Here is a 16,207-nt window from a genome sequence, read left to right on the forward strand (position 1 = left end):
GAGGCCCAAGTTGGGTAAAAGAGGGAGGGGGGAGAGGAGTGTAAAAGAGCTAAGACGAGGGGGGTTTTTTCCTCCCCTTTTTCTTCCCTCTCGCTTTGTCAGGGGCAGCAGGAGGGGACCCAGCAACCTGTGCAGCCGGAGAAGGTCGGTTGGGTGAGGAAATTCTGCGGGAAAGGCATTTTTCGGGAAATCTGGAAAAACCGTTATGTGGTTCTGAAGGGAGATCAGCTTTACATCTCGGAGAAGGAGGTAGGATCGGTTTCATTTTCCCTCTCCCATCCCCCCCTCCCCTTTCCTCCTCCTCCTTTGCATATGAAAAGCAGCCGGAGCAGCCCCAGCCCCTTCACCCCCAGCCCAGGGTTGAGGAGGATTCTCGGGGGGTTTCTCTTCCCCCCCCCTCCCATCACCCCAAGTCACCCTCGGAGAATCCTGGGGTCAGGTCCAGCACCTCCCACTGGGAGACATTTTCCCAGCACTGGACACATGAAAAAGCTTCACTTAGGGAGAGTTAAACCCTCATCACCCTTCCCAGCAGCACCAGTTCCCTTCTGTCCCCTGGCATGAAGTTCCACCCTGGTCTTGTTCCCTTGGGAACGAGTTCCCTGTTCCAACTTGGGAATGACTCTGCTTTCCCAGCACTGATGGATCCCCCTGCTCTTGCTTTCTTTGCTCCCCCACCGACCCCACTGGAGGAAACTGAGCCACAGGCTCAGCCCTTTGCTGACAAACTTGCCCCTTTCTCTCTTCCCCTCCCCTCCTTTCCATCGGGATTTGAAAAAAACCATCGGGTTTTTGGGGGGGGGGACTGGGGGGGGTGATGGTCAGCTTGGCAGGCTCTGGGATCTGCTCTCCCTGAAATCCAGCAGGAAGGAATCCCCAGGGAACAGCAGCTCCCCCCTCCCCTTGCCCTTGCAAAACTCCTGGATGCCCAGAGGAAGAGACACAGGAGTCAGGCTGGGGTTAGGACAGGGCACTGGGGCTAAAAACTGGGGGTCAGGAAGGGGGTTTTCCTCCTCTAAGTTATTCCCTTGCTGGGAATTGCTGGGCAGGGTGTTGGGATGTGGGGCTACCTGGGCACTTGATCAGTTGACAGGGTGCAGGACACCAAAGGTAATTGGATTTCGAGGCTAATTGACTCAAGGGTGAAGTGCAGCTGGATCAGGGGTTATTAGCACCCAGAAATAGCCTCAAAGCAGCCTGGAAGCCCCCTGGGACACTGAGCTATGGGTGGGCATTCCAGAGCTCCCTCCCACCCATCCCTGGACTGCTCCAGAAGCTGGGAGAGAGGTGGGAGTGGGGAATTCATGTCTGCAGGCTGGGGAGGGTTGGGGACCTCCAAACTGAGGTGAAGAGACATGAGGAGAGAGAGTAACAGAGAGCAGGAGTGATGGGGAGGCACTGAACTGGGAGGAGAGGCACTGAACTGGGAGCGATCCGTGGGCACATTGATGGATTGGCAAAGTTAGATGGAAAGCTGGATGTGAGGGGTAACAAACCCCCTCTGATTTGTGGTCCTCCCTAATTTCCTGGTGCTACCACAGCCTGTGGAGTGACTCTGGAGTCACTGACCAGCAGCTCCTTCCCCTCTGGGGCCACAGCTCAGAGTTTAGGAGCTGTGAGACACACACATGACACAGCTGGGAGGATTTTACCTGCTGCCTCTTCCCACCAGCCTGGGCAGTGGTTCCTCTGCCCTAGGGCCCCAATTCAGGCTGCACTGGAGCATGAAGTCCAGATAACAGGGATGGAACTGGAGCTTCTACTCTTTAAGGCAGGACCTGGAAAGAGAAGGAATCAATCATGACCCAGTCCAGATGACAGGGGAGCAGCCCGCTGGGCTCTGACTGCATTGGCTGTGCCAACACAGCTGGAGCTACTGGGAAGAGACTGGGAATAGACTGGAGGAGGTGGCTCCGTGGTGGTGGATCCACTGCAGGTGCTGGGCAGTGTCAGCAGGAGGATGTGAGGTCCTTGGAGCAGGTGTGAAGGTGCAGAGTCAGCAATGGGACTGAATGAAACTCCCAGCTGAGGTAGCAGGGAGGGTGTGGGGGGGTTGGAGGCAGACATGGGAACTTGCCAGGGTCCCTCTCACCACCAGGCAGTGGGGGAGGGAATCCTGTGAGGGGGAAAGAGGGAGAAACTTGGCCACACTGGACAAGGCAGCTGGGTTCCATGCTGGAAAAGTCCTCCAGGGCTGTCCCAGACCCCCCCATCTGCAGCCCAGACCTGTCCCAGACAGCACAGCCCCCTCTTTAGAGCAGTGTGAGAACCCTCCCTCTGACAGGAAGGACTCTGGGATCTTGTCTGGAAAAATAAAGAGTGTTTTCCAAAATCCTGGCCACCCTGAAGGCACCAGCTGGACCAGCATTGGCTGCAGGACCTCTGGGGTGCCCTGGGCACCAGCACTGCTGGGTGGGTGGTTCTGTCTGTCTCTGGTACCTCAGTTGTTTGAACCCTGGAGAAGAAAGTGACAGCAAAAGGCTCTACTTGGCTAAGGGGCAGGAGAAGCTGTGCCAGAACGTGCTCAGACAGGGAGCAACACTTTTAAGGTGTGCAGGAAAGTCTGTCTGTCCATCCATCCATCCATCCATCCATCCATCCATCCCTCTTCCCAATTCATCCAAGTATCTACCATAGGGCTTGGAGCAGCCTGGGCTGGTGGGAGGTGTCCCTGCCCATACAGGGGGTGGGACTGGATGAGCTTTGAGGTCCCTCCCAACCCAAACCAGTCTGTGATTCGATGAAGTGACTCCATGTGGCTGGGGGGGCAGGAGAAGGTTCCATTGTCACCAGGGAGAGATCTCCAAGAATCACAGAATCTGGGGGCGTTTGTGGGACCTGCTGAGCTGCTCCCCAGGGAGCTGGGGAGATCAGGAGGGATCTGGGCTGTTTGTGGCAGGACAAACTTGAATCATAGAACCATGGGCTGGGTTGGGATGGAGGGACCTTCAAGATCATCCAGATCCCACCCCCCGCATGGGCAGGGACACCTCCCAGCAGCCCAGGCTGCTCCAAGCCCCATCCAACCTGCCCTTCAACACCCCCAGGGATGGGGCAGCCACAGCTTCCCTGGGCAACCTGGCCCAGGCTCTCCCCACCCTCACACTCCACAATTCCCTCCTCAGCTCCAACCTCCAGCTCCCTCTCCCACTTTTCATCCCTCCCCCTCATCCCATCCCTCCCTGCCCTTGGCCCAAATCCCTCCCCAGCTTTCCTGGCTCCACAGGGCAGGGGGCTGCAGGCACCTGGCACTGTCTGTCTGAGGGTCTCTCTGTCCATCTCAGGGATGTCTGAGCTTTCCTCCTGGAGCTCCAGGCTCCATCTCCCTGCCCTTCCTCTCCTGGCAGCAGGTGCCTGCAGCTCCCACAAACAGCCTAATAAATTGGGCTTTGTTAAGCAGAATAGGATGGAGCCTCTCTTTTTTTTTTTTTCACACCTCAGATTATGTCCAGTGGAGAAAATGGAGCCAGTGCTGGACTCCAGAGCTGGGGGAGAGGCTCTGGAGAAACATCTCCCTGGGCTGAGTCCCTGAGGCTGCAGGGGGCAGGCACTGGAGGCAGCAGGAGAGGGGATTAAATAGTGGAGACCCGGAGGACACAGGAAGAACAAACCCTGGTGGAAATGGCCACTGGAGAGGCTGAACCTCAGCCCAGTTTCTCCCAGAGGAGACTCACTTGTTGGTTTCTGCACCAGATCCAAGTCCTCCTCTGCTGTAAATGATTTTTGCTCCCTCTAAGCCATTGGAGCAACAGGGTTTGGTGGATGGAGCTTGGGAGTTGACCCTCCTCTTAACCTTGGTGTTCCTTGTCAGCTCAGCAGATGCTCCAGAAGAGAGGCAGACTGGTCAGTGGGGGCAGCAGGACCCTCCCAGCACAGGAAGGGGTTAAACTCCAGGATTCCTGGATGTTCTCCTCAGCCCTGCCACACACTCACTACATCAATTCAGAGCAGACATTTACTTCCTTTTGCCTGAATTCCTTCCATCTGGGAAGCAGGGTGAGGAACACTCAGCTCCTCAAGGCACCAGGTGCCCAGGAAGAGGGAACTGGATGTCACACCCTCAGGGATCCCTTGGGAACCGGGGCAGCTCTGGGCAGGTAAAGCAGGGACACAAAGTCAAGTTGCTGGGAGCTGAGCACTGGTGTGACTTTGGGAAGCTCTGAAGGGATGTTTCCCAAAGGGTAACACCTCCTGGGCTGCCAAAATCCCACCAGGACCCACCCTGAAACCTGCTGGGAACTCTGTGCTTCTCCAGGTGCCTATTTAGGACCTGGACTTCTAGGTTTATTGATTTTTGGAGGAGATGTGAACACCTGAGAGCAACCTGGGCTTTCACCCTGGCAGAAACCAAGTCTCTAAGGAGATGAAATGGATTTTCTCAGACCAGCTGAGGTACCTGGAAAATGCAGACAGGGCTTTGGAGTTCTTAGGGCACCTGGAAGCTGTGAGCCTTGCTCTTAACACTCAGAACCTTTTCTGCTCTTCCCAAAATGGTAGTTGGGGCTCAGAGACCTTGTGTGGGCAGGTCCCCTTTTGCTTCAAGCTGAACTCTATGAACTTCTGCAGAAAGAAACACAACACACAGCAAAACCAACAAAAAAAACCCCAACCCTCTTCATTATTTAGCATCTGGTTCTCAGCCAAAAAAAGCAGTCAGGGCAGGGACACGTGAGACAAGATGTGCTGGAGGGAGCTGAGCTCTGCTAAGCACCCCAGCACCTCCTTACTATCACTGTGCATTCCTTCCTCTCCCTCTCCTCCACATGGGTTCCCTCCTCCCCCTGCAAATTTCTGGGAATTGTTCTCTTGTTTCTAGCCCAGCTGTGTTGTTGCTTTGCACTTGGGAGCAGCAGCCAGACCAGCACAGGCCCAGCTGGGCTCCCACCACTTCCTCTCAGGAAGGCCAGGGCTGTCCAGACAGCATCAAGGGGCTGGGTGCTGAGAGATGTTAATGAGGAAATGCTGCTGGGGCTTCCTGAAGCCTTTTCTTCTTTCTGACTGACTCAATTAGCACAAGAGCACTTGAAAAGTCCTCTCTGCTCCCTCCTCAAGCCCTGCCCAGTTCCCTCTGCCTGGGAGGGGTGGAGGCATTAAATGGTGTTCAGAGTTCACATAGAATCATGGAGTTATGGGATGGGTTGGGTTGGAGGGACCTTAAAGACCATCCAGATCCAACCCCCCCATGGGCAGGGACACCTCCCAGCAGCCCAGGCTGCTCCAAGCCCCATCCAACCTGCCCTTCAACACCCCCAGGGATGGGGCAGCCACAGCTTCCCTGGGCAACCTGGCCCAGGCTCTCCCCACCCTCACACTCCACAATTCCCTCCTCAGCTCCAACCTCCAGCTCCCTCTCCCACTTTTCATCCCTCCCCCTCATCCCATCCCTCCCTGCCCTTGGCCCAAGTCCCTCCACATGGTTCATGGTGTGATGGAGCCTGCAAAGGCCTGGTGGTGTTTTGTGCATGTTCTGTTCCTGCTCTTGGTGCTGTGATGATCCCTCATGGTCTGTGTTTGCAGTCAGTGGGTCCCTCAGTGCACAAGGTGTCTTCTCTCCCTCCATTCCTGCATTTTAACTGGTACCAGAGCAGGAGAAAACATTTCCCTTGCAGTGTCCCACTGTGCACAGGCAGCTTCACCCCGTGTCAGAGCATTTCCCAAGTCCCTCTTCACTGTGAGACCTGAGACTGCCTCAGTGCTCCCTGCATTTCTCCTTCCAGTTCCCTTGCAGACAGAACCACAGTTGCCCCCCCTGTGCAGCCAGGGAGCTGAGGAGGACAAGGAGCCAGTGCCAGGACACCCTGTCACCTGCCTGTCCCCTGCTGCATTCACAGCTCCACGGGTTCCCACCTCAGGGACAGCCTGATTGGAGCTGAACTCTGCAGAAATGTCTGTCCCTTGTTAGATCAGCTTGAGGAAGTGAAACTTTCAGCTCAGCTGGGGAGGGGAACAGGCAGCCCGAGTGTCCCCCCAGCCTGCCCATGTTTGGATGTTCAGCTTCACTGAGAGTCTCTTGTTACACCCTGAGCCTGGTTCTGACCCCTGGTGGATCCGTTACATTCGGTGTCTTGTGATTTTCTGAGCCACCCTCATTTGCTTTCAGCACTTCCCAGCTCCCCAGGGACCAGGCAAATCACCCCAGACATCCCAGAACTGCCTGAGGGACACCCCTTCCCCTCTGCTCCCCACAACACAGCCCTGAGCTGGGTCCAGGAGCTGTTGCAGGGGATAAATTGAGGAGGGAGGAAGTTTTTCCCTCTCTGCAAACCAGAGCCCAAGGGGCAGCTCGTGTGAAGCCCAGGAGGGATCCCCCCCCTGGAAGGGAAACCAGCCCCTTGGAGGCAGAGCTAGAAATGAGCCTTGGAGAGGGGGTGCTGTGGGTGCCCCAGCTGGTGCCCTGACCCACTGGGTGTCCACGGGCACAGAGAGGGGTGGCTGGTGCCCCTGCAGGGATCAGGTGTCCCAGGAATGCAGCTTCCCCCTGGGAACTCCCAAGCAGCTGCCACTGGGGTGTGGGGACATTCTGGTGGCACCTGCCCTGCTTGAGGGACCTGCCTTTGCCTCAGGTGATGGGGACACCTCGGGTTCCCCTGTGCCTCAGTTTCCCTTCCCCCTGCCAGAGTGTGGAAGTGTTTCTGGGGGCCAGGCTGAACCCCAGGCCAAGGGATTGTTCAGTCTGCCCAAAGCAGGGACAGCAGGGAGGGTGACCCAGCAGGCAGCCCCAGCCCCAGCTGCTGGGGTTCACTGACCTTCATCCCCTCAATCCCCAGCTCCCCTGCAGGACAAGGAGGGCAGGACCTGCCCAGGAGGGCTGAGGTCCCTCAGCTCCCTGCATGCCAGGCCCTCAGCAGCTGTGAGGAAGGAAAAGACCTGCTGGCCACCTCCCAGCTAGGAACCATCTTGCCAAAATCAACCATCCAAGCCTCTCCCTTCCTAGCACACTAAGCCAAGTGGTCCTGACACCTCCTGGCCTCAAACTACAGTGTGGGAGACCATGAGGAAGGCAAATGAAAGCAGCAGGAGCCAAAAAACACCCACATCTGCAGAGCCCCAGCTGCCTCAGGCAGGCAGGAGAGGGCACACTGTCCCAGGCAGGGAAGCTTCTCCCTGAAGCCCAAAAAGGAGCTGTGGAAAGGAGGAACTCTCAGGCCCTGTTTGAGCTCCCTTCCCTGCAAGAGAGCAGGAGAGGAGCTGGTTTGAGGGCACCAGCCTCTGTATCCAGGGGAGATTCTCAGCCTTTCCCAGGACTCAGCCCTTTTCCCTGAAGAGTTTCTCATCTATAATCAGGAAACAAACAAGCAAACGTTATGGTCACAGTAAATCCAGCTCTAGGCTTAACTCCAACCTCCCAAAAAACGTGGAGGAGGCCAGACACCCTGCAGGTTTGTCCCCCACCTCTCATCTGTGGAGGTGACCTTGTGGTTCCAGCAGTTTTGGGGTCCTTAGGGGCTGTTTTTCTCTTGTATTTGCCAGGGGATGGGCTGCCTGCCCCCAGCTGCTCAGCACTCACCCCCTCCTGCCCCTGCAGTTGCTCTGCTCTGTAACTCCTGCCCACCCAGCCCCTCTCTCTGGCCTCAGGAGCCTCCCACAAAGGACAAAAGAGCTGGCTGGTACTTTTGAAGTTTGCCTTTCACCTTCCTTCTCTCTGGTTTCACTGCAGACACACTGAATGCTCTGTGAGGCTGCTGTGCCCACGGGGTGGCAGGGAGGGGGGGAAGCAGTTGGCAGTGCCCCTGCTGAGACCCCCAGAGCTCTTCATCCCCACCTGGAAGGCAGAGCAAAGCCAGGTTCAAATGTCTCCATTACAGCCCCATTCACTTGATGGCCTCAGTTTAAGGCTGGGGACAAGAGGGAATTGATTCCAGACCTGCCTTGTCCCCTGTGCTGGAGGGGAGATCCCCCTGGGACCTGACCAAGGCACACCTCAGGGTGGGCTGAACTTGCCCACCCTGCTTCAAACTCAGCTGTGGGAGCCCAAGGTCATCCTTTACATGCAAAGAGATGTTGTTTATTCTCAGTTCTTCGGTGTTTTAGAACTGGGCTGCACACAGGGGTGGCATTTGTGCCCTCTGAGAGGCAGGGGCAGTGTCAGAGTCCGGGCACTGCTCAGTCCTGATGAGCTTGAAGGTCCCTTCCAACCCAAACCACTCCATGATGACCTTTCTGCAGCCTCCTCTGGATTCTCAGAGGCAAAATATTTGAGTCCTGGCTCTCATGTGTGGGCTCTGAGGAAGGAGGGAAGGGCTGGGGAAGTCCCAGTGACCTACATGAACCAACATCTGGCCTGTTGATTGTGCTGCAGCGTCGGGGGCTCCAGGGGGATCAGCTTTTCCTGCTGCTGCCAGGGAATTAGGGCTGAACTGAGCCAAGATTCTTGGAAAGAGGTGGATTGTAGGATGGTGGTAGGAAGAGAGAAAAGCTGCTTAGAAATGTACTGGGAGGATATCTGGGTAGACACGATCTGGGAAGAGACATTTCCATTTCTCTTCTGCCCCCTCCACCAGGTCCTGGGGCTGCCAGGGTGGCTGTGCAGAGTGTTTGTCTCCCAGTTCTTGTGGAGAGACCCAGGGGACAGAAGGAAAAAAGGGAAGAGGAGGAAGTGGAGTCACAGTGCAAGGCCAGATGGTCAGTTCATCCGTGTCTCTGGTCAGAAAGCTGGTGGCAGCATTTCAGGCAGGCTCTTGGTTTGAATTGGATTGAAAAAATGATGGGGAATTCCTTCAGTGCTTCCCAAAACTAGGCAGGAAAGGTATGGGAAAGGGTGGAGTCCTGCCAGGAGAATCCAAGAGCAAAGAACTCCTCACTGTCTGCCTTTCCAGCACCTGGGCTGCTCCAGCCCCACTGCAGCCCAGCCTGCCCTGCCCTTGGCTGCAGAGGAAGTAGGCAGATGGACATGGATGGAGCCTGGGATGGCTCCATCTGCAGTAACACACACCTGGCTTCTCTCCCATCCCAGTTCCCCTGCAGAACTGGGACCAGTTCTGGAGCCCCCAACACAAGAAGGACATGGAGCTGGTGGAGAGAGGCCAGAGGAGCCCTGGAGATGCTGGGAGGGCTGGAGCAGCTCTGGAGCCAGGCTGGGAGAGTTGGGGGGTTGAGCCTGGAGAGGAGAAGGCTCCAGGGAGACCTTAGAGCAGCTTCCAGGGCCTGAAGGGGCTCCAGGAAAGCTGGGGAGGGACTTGGGCCAAGGGCAGGGAGGGATGGGATGAGGGGGAGGGATGAAAAGTGGGAGAGGGAGCTGGAGGTTGGAGCTGAGGAGGGAATTGTGGAGTGTGAGGGTGGGGAGAGCCTGGGCCAGGTTGGCCAGGGAAGCTGTGGCTGCCCCATCCCTGGGGGTGTTGAAGGGCAGGTTGGATGGGGCTTGGAGCAGCCTGGGCTGCTGGGAGGTGTCCCTGCCCATGGGGGGGTTGGATCTGGATGATCTTGAAGGTCCTTCCAACCCAAACCATCCCATGGTTCTATGATTAAAAAAAAGGGGTCATGGCAGGTACCTACCACAGCCTTCAAAAGGACAACCAAGAAGTCCTTGTGCCACTGAAGGCCAAGCCTGATCCCTCTCTCCCTTCTCAAAAGCCTCCATGAATCCCCTCTGGCTGCTGAAGGTCTTTGGGGGCCTAAGCAGCCCCCCCAGCAGCTGCCAAAACACCCCCCAGGGTCTGGGCAGGTCCCTGGGTGGGTTCTGCCCTGCAGAGGGACAGGGCTCAGCAGGGGGGAGCAGCACCCAGGGCCTGTGGGTCACCTGGGCCTGAATGTTCTTCACCCAACCCCCAAATCAGCTGTCAGCACTAATTCCTCCAGGTTAAAAATAGGAAGTGTTAATCTTTCTCCCTCCAGCTTTTGTTGTGCTGTCTCCAGAACAGCACCAAGAGCTAATATGATTGTCCCTTTTAATCAGCAGATGAAAGTCCCACCTCCTCCCAGCATCTCCTGCCTCCACATCAACCTCCTCCAAACAGACAGGGTCCTGTTCCTGCTGCTGGAGCAGGTCCTGCTCATTATTAGGAGGGTCCACAAGCAGAAACACTTGCCTCTCCTGCCACCTGCAAGGCTGGAACTGGATTGATTTTTGATTATTGTTAAATTTTTTTTCTGGTTTTTGCAGGTAAAAGATGAAAAAAACATCCAGGAAATGTTTGACCTGAGTGATTATGAGAAATGTGAAGAGCTCAGGAAGTCCAAAAGCAGAAGCAAAAAGAACCACAGCAAATTTACCCTGGCCCACTCCAGGCAACCTGGGAACACGGTACCTCTGCCAGGAATCTGGGAGGTGAAATGGGATAGTCTGAGCTGTGGAGGAGCCCAGACTGTGGCTTGTGCTCTCAAACACTTGATCATCCATCTCCCACGGCAGGAGATGGAGGGAGAGGCAGAGTTTCTGCTGGGGAGACACTCAGGCCTGTAGTGTAGGAAGTAAATAGGAGCAAGGGCTGAGCTCTGGATCCGTTTACCTGGGATTATCCAGACTTTGGGGAAGGAAGAAGCTGGAACATTTGCCAGGAGCAAGGACAGAGCTGTTCTACCAGCAGCTGGGGTTCAGCCAATTGCACTTGGTCATTCCCAGAGAAGGGAGGGATGCTGCAGGTCCTTGGGCAGCATCAAAACACCTGCAGGGGGATCCTTGGGCAGCATCAAAACACCTGCAGGGGAATTTGTCCCAGGAGAACTTTCTGCCCAAAGGAAAGCTGAAAAGTGCTGGAATGGGGACAGTGCTGCCTTGGAGCAGGACTTGCCACTGCAGAGAGAGAGAGGCAGTCTCTGCCTACAAGCTGTCTCTGGCACAGATGCACCCACCCACAGCCACACACGTGAGCTGGGCTGACACTCCTCAGCCTGCCTTGTTTCAGCAGCCCAAGCTTTGCTGAGGATTGTGTAACATCACAAAATGCCAACAGGGAAGGGAAGGGGAGATTTTTGGAAAGAGGCTGCACTGTCCCCAGATGCCCTGAGAGAACTGAACAAAACCCTGCAGAGGACAAAAGCAATTTCTACTGAGTGTCTAACTTTATATAAAAAAAATAGCCCTGAGGGTCCTGGGCCCCCTGTACAAGGGAGATTTTCAGAGCTGCTCTGCCCTCAGGGTGCATCTGACAAGTCAGAGAAGGGACAATCTGTCTCCTTCTGTGGGTACCTGCTGGAGCTGCTTGTCTCCCAGGCTCTGTCAGAGTCTGAGGTGGCAGCAGATAAATGGCATGTGAGCAGCAGCTGCAGAGGGGCTGCCTCACCCCCCGAGGAGGGCAGGAATGGAGGCTGGTGTGTGGGAAGGCAAGGAGGGGGAAGGAGGAGCTGCAGCCACCAGGGGAGTCAAGCTGGGACACAGCTTTGGGGCTGAAAAGCTGGTGCTGAGAAGAATCCTGCTCTGCTTTGCCCTTGCAAAGGCCAAAGGATGGCCAAGGATGCCAAGGCTGCCAAGGATGGGAGGATCTGGTCTGGTTTGGGCTTCCCCACCAAGGCGAAGCAGCTGTAGGGACCATGGAGCTTTTCTGTGGGCAGGGGCACTGAAAGCATCTCTGTGTGAGTTTAGTCAAGTGGCTCTGACCTCAATTCCCTCTTTTGTAGGCACCAAATCTGATCTTCCTGGCTGTGAGTCCAGAAGAGAAGGAGTCCTGGATTAATGCCCTCAACTCTGCCATCACACGTGCTAAAAACCGCATCTTAGATGAGGTGAGCAGGACCCTGAGGGCTGGTCCAGCCTCCCCTGGACCAGCTTTCATCTTGGGTGAAGATCTTAGGCTGCTGGAGGCAGCAGCAGCCCCTCTTGCCCTCTCCATTTCCTATGTAAAAGGGATGCAACCCCCTGGGATTTATGGCCTGAGCTCCAGAAAACATCTACAGAGTGGGCTCCCCTGCAGGGCTGGGATAATTTGATCCTCCCAGCCTCGTGCAGCCCTGATGGCAAAGCCATGGCAAGGTTCTGTCCCACCCAGTGGAGCCCAGTCCTGCCTCACACTGGGATGTGGGATCCCTGGAATGGTTTGGAGGGCCCCTGGGAACACGCACAGGGCTGGTGCTTGCAAAGGAGCTTTAAGTAGTGGGAGTGAATTAAGGAATTAACTGGAAACCAATCCTGTCCCCTGCTATCTTCAGAGCACCCTGATGGCACCATCTGTCACCTCAGCCCATCCTCACCCCCTTCCCTCTCAATCCCCTTCTCCAAGGGACAGGCTCATTTCCAAGGCTCCAGCTGCAGGAATGGGACTCACTGGGCTTTTCAACTTTGTGGGTCCCTCCCTGCTGTTCAAGGACCAAACCAGGAAGGTTTGATCCTGCCTTCTCAGCACTGCCTGGGATGTGTATTTCTCTCCTATTTGTCACTCCCAAAAGAACCAGCAGCTTTAACCAGAAAAAAAACCAAACAAGAAAGCACCATCAGCTCAGCCTCCTGCTGGAGATCAAGGGTGCTCAGCCAGGCTGATCCAGGCCAGGACTGGGTTGGGATGAGCATTCCCACAGAGTTTATAGTCCAGTGTGAGTGATCACTACCTTGGGAGCCCCTGGTTCCCCAGAGCATTGCAGAGCTGGCTGGGACAAATGCTTTCTGACACCTTCTCGAGGTCCATCTCATCCCCACACAACTCACCAGGCTGTGATGCTGCTGCTTCTCCTTGGATGGCAACACAAAAGCCTGCAGAGAAGGAAAAGGAAGGTCAGCCTGTGGGGAAAGCTGCAGAGCAGGAAGGAACACAGCAAAGAATGGGGCAGGGTGCTGCAAGGAGGGTGTCACTGAGCTCTCCACAAACAGATGCAGCAGGTAATTGTCTGGAGATCTGATCCCCCCCAGGCCCTCAGGGGAGAGAGGAGGGAAACAGTCTCAGGTTCTTCTGAGCCTGGATTCCCCCCCCCCATTCCCTGCAAATCTGCTCTCAGAAGGTCACCCTCTGTGCATCACATGGCTCAGGGAGTCCCATCCACACATCTGGGACCAGTGGTGGCCCTTGGGACCAGTAAGTCGTGGACACTGCAGGCAGGAAAACTGTATGTGGGTTCTGGACTCCGTCTGCAAGCCCAGCTTCTGCCTGCTGAGCATCCCTGCCTGAGGGGTTATGGGATGGATCCTGGCCCACAGGGGAGTGGGAGAAGTTCACCCTCAGCATGTCATAGAATCATAGAATCATGGGATGGTTTGGGTTGGAAGGGACTTTCCAGATCATCTAGATCAAACCCCCTGCATGGGCAGGGACACCTCCCACCAGCCCAGGTTGCTCCAAGCTCCATCCAACCTGCCCTTGGACACTGCCAGGGATGGGGCAGCCACAGCTTTCCTGTTCCAGAGCTTCACTACCCTCACAAGGAAGGATTTTCTCCTCATGTCCAACCTCAATCTCTTCTGCTCCATTTTAATCCATTCTCCCTTGTCCTCTCACCACAAGCCCTTGTCCAAAGTATGGCCAGATCACAAGAGAAAGGCAATCCTGGAGGAGTAAATGCTCCACCACGGTGCTCCTGGCTGGTTCCAGCTCTGGGAGGAAGGAGTGGCTCATGTTTCCTCTGCTCCAAGACATTCACTTGCTTTGTCACCACTCCAGGTCACTGTTGAAGAGGACAGCTACCTGGCCCACCCCACACGGGACAGAGCCAAGATCCAGCACTCCCGACGGCCCCCGACACGGGGACACCTGATGGCTGTGGTAGGTACCTGCCATGACTCTATGACTCCCTTGTTCTTGTACAGAAAACCCCTTTTTTTTAATCATAGAACCATGGGATGGTTTGGGTTGGAGGGACCTTCAAGATCATCCAGATCCAACCCCCCCCATGGGCAGGGACACCTCCCAGCAGCCCAGGCTGCTCCAAGCCCCATCCAACCTGCCCTTCAACACCCCCAGGGATGGGGCAGCCACAGCTTCCCTGGGCAACCTGGCCCCGGCTCTCCCCACCCTCACACTCCACAATTCCCTCCTCAGCTCCAACCTCCAGCTCCCTCTCCCACTTTTCATCCCTCCCCCTCATCCCATCCCTCCCTGCCCTTGGCCCAAGTCCCTCCCCAGCTTTCCTGGAGCCCCTTCAGGCCCTGGAAGCTGCTCTAAGCTCTCCCTGGAGCCTTCTCCTCTCCAGGCTCAACACCCCAACTCTCCCAGCCTGGCTCCAGAGCTGCTCCAGCCCTGGGACCATCTTCCTGTCCCTCCTCTGGCCTCTCTCCAGGAGCTCCTTTGGCCAAGTGGGAGTTTGCCATTGCTCACACCTCCTGATGACAACACAGCTCTTCTTTCCCTGTTTTTCCAGGCATCTACCTCAACCTCGGATGGCATGCTGACACTCGACCTGATCCAGGAGGAAGAGGCCTCTCCAGAGGATCACAGCACCTGTGAGGAGAGTTTCCGGGTGGATCTGGACAAGTCTGTGGCCCATCTCACTGCCGGACGGCGCCGCTCGGACTCCGAGAACGTCAAATCCCCGGAGAAAGGCCGGACAGGGAGTCTCCCAAGCCAGGAGGTGACCTCCTGGGACAGGTTTGGGCAACGCAAGGACTCCTTTGACAAAGGGACCATGTACACGCCGCAGGTCCCCAAAAAGCTCTCGCACTCCGAGAAGAATAAATGTGCCTCCATGGAAGAGATCCTGTCCCGCCGGGACTGTTCGGCGCAGCGGGCGGTGCTGAGGAGGGGGCTGGAGGCCCATTTTGCCTCAGCAGAACCAGAGCAGCTCTCCCGGATACAAGAACTGGTTGCACTCAAACTGGAAAAAACTCAGGAACTGCTGACAGAGGTGAAGGGCTACGGGGAAGGCAAGAGAAAGACCAAGGATTCTAACACCAGCACCACCACCACTTCTTCCTCATCATCTTCCAAGACGGACTCTGAAAGGATCCTGCAGGAATCGGAGAGGTTGCTCGGGGAGGCTTCCTCCACCTGGAGCCAAGCCAAGAGGGTGCTGCAGGAGATCAAAGAGTTGAGGGACCTGTACAAACAGTTGGAACTGCAGCAGTCGGACTCAAAACCCAAACAGAGCTCACAGTCTCAGTTCAGGAAGAGCATGATGTGAAGGCAAGCCTTGGGCTGGGGCGGGAGGGGCAGGGGAGGGCAGCCAGCTGGTCTTTCTTTTTTTTTTATTATTCTTTAATTATTATTATTTACAGTGTTCAAAAGAGTGAAAAGGTGCCTGTTCTCACCCAAATTTGCTTCTCAAAGCTTGAACCTTTCCTTTCCTCCACCGCCCCCCTTGACGAAACAACCCGGTGTTCCAATAAACCCAGTTCCAGTTGATACCTCCTTTTTTAAAGAGCACCCTTTGCACCCCAGGCCTGTGTCCAGAAAATTCCCTTGTCCCTTCCCAGAAGATTCCCCTGCATGCCTGGAGCAGCACGTGCACAGCAACGGGGACAGATGCTCTTGTGCTGTACGAGCCCTGGCTTTGCTGCTCTGATGTCTGAGCTGTGTCCTGCATTACAGCTCCTTGACCAAGAGTCTCGTCTTGTTCCCTCACTGTCCTCTTGGAAATAAATGACAAAAACAAAAAGGTGTCCGTGCCAGCCAATGCTTGGAAGTCCCCATGATCCAGGAATTGTCTTGAAGATGCTTGGAAGTTCAGGTTGATCCTGAGCTGTAAGGCAGAGGCGCTGGCTGGGGCGCAGCGAGCGAGGGCACAGGTCTCTGCTGGGAGCTCCTGGGGTTGGCAGCTCTTGTTCCTCTGCTCCAGGAAGGGACAGGAATGTCACCTGTGTCCCAACCAACCCTCTGCCCCTCCATGCTTTGCAGAATCCCCTTGGCCCTGTGCCATGGCCAGTTGGCAGCTCCACGTCTTCCTTTCTGTGCAAGCAGAAGATCAAAGCCTTGAATCTTTTAACAGTTGGGTCACTTGGGGGGGTTGTTTTTTTGGCTTTTCCATTTTCCTTTCCTTTTTGGTTTTTTCCCCCTTCTCTTTGAGCTGAAGGGAAATGGCAAAATCAGGGCTGTGTGCAGGCAGCAGCTGGAAATCAAGAGCCAGAAGTAGTTTGGGGTGGTTTGATTCTGTCTCTCCCACCTGCTCAGCAAACAGTCCTTGTTGCTGCCCTGAGGTGAGAATCAGGCCTCCTGGAGGGAAAGCTGAGCCTGCAGCAGAGCTCAGGTACCCTCCTCTGGGTGATGCCAGGCACTCTGAGAAAGAGGTGGCTCACTTTTCATTCCTTGAAGCAGCAAGACAAGCAAGGAGGATGTTAAGATGCCTCCCAGGGCTCAAAGTGCACCAACGGGCTCCCATCCCACTGGGAGGTTTTCTTTTTAAAAATGGAAATGTG

At 55.7% G+C, this 16,207-nt stretch overlaps 1 protein-coding gene across 1 annotated transcript in view; it reads left to right on the top strand.

The window, feature by feature from the left end:
• Window positions 1-15,199, top strand: part of PLEKHO1 (pleckstrin homology domain containing, family O member 1) — a 19,634-nt gene extending 4,435 nt beyond the window's left edge. The window contains exons 2-6 of the mRNA XM_009997324.1: window positions 103-249; window positions 10,100-10,240; window positions 11,554-11,658; window positions 13,521-13,622; window positions 14,218-15,199. Coding sequence (XP_009995626.1) covers window positions 103-249; window positions 10,100-10,240; window positions 11,554-11,658; window positions 13,521-13,622; window positions 14,218-14,976 — 1,254 coding nt within the window. The 3' untranslated portion in view covers window positions 14,977-15,199. The remainder of the gene's footprint in view (window positions 1-102; window positions 250-10,099; window positions 10,241-11,553; window positions 11,659-13,520; window positions 13,623-14,217) is intronic.
• The last annotated feature ends 1,008 nt before the right edge of the window (window positions 15,200-16,207 follow it).

Source organism: Chaetura pelagica, unplaced genomic scaffold (assembly GCF_000747805.2).
Source record: "Chaetura pelagica isolate M959 unplaced genomic scaffold, ChaPel_1.0 scaffold814, whole genome shotgun sequence".
NCBI classification, from domain to species: Eukaryota; Metazoa; Chordata; class Aves; order Apodiformes; family Apodidae; genus Chaetura; species Chaetura pelagica.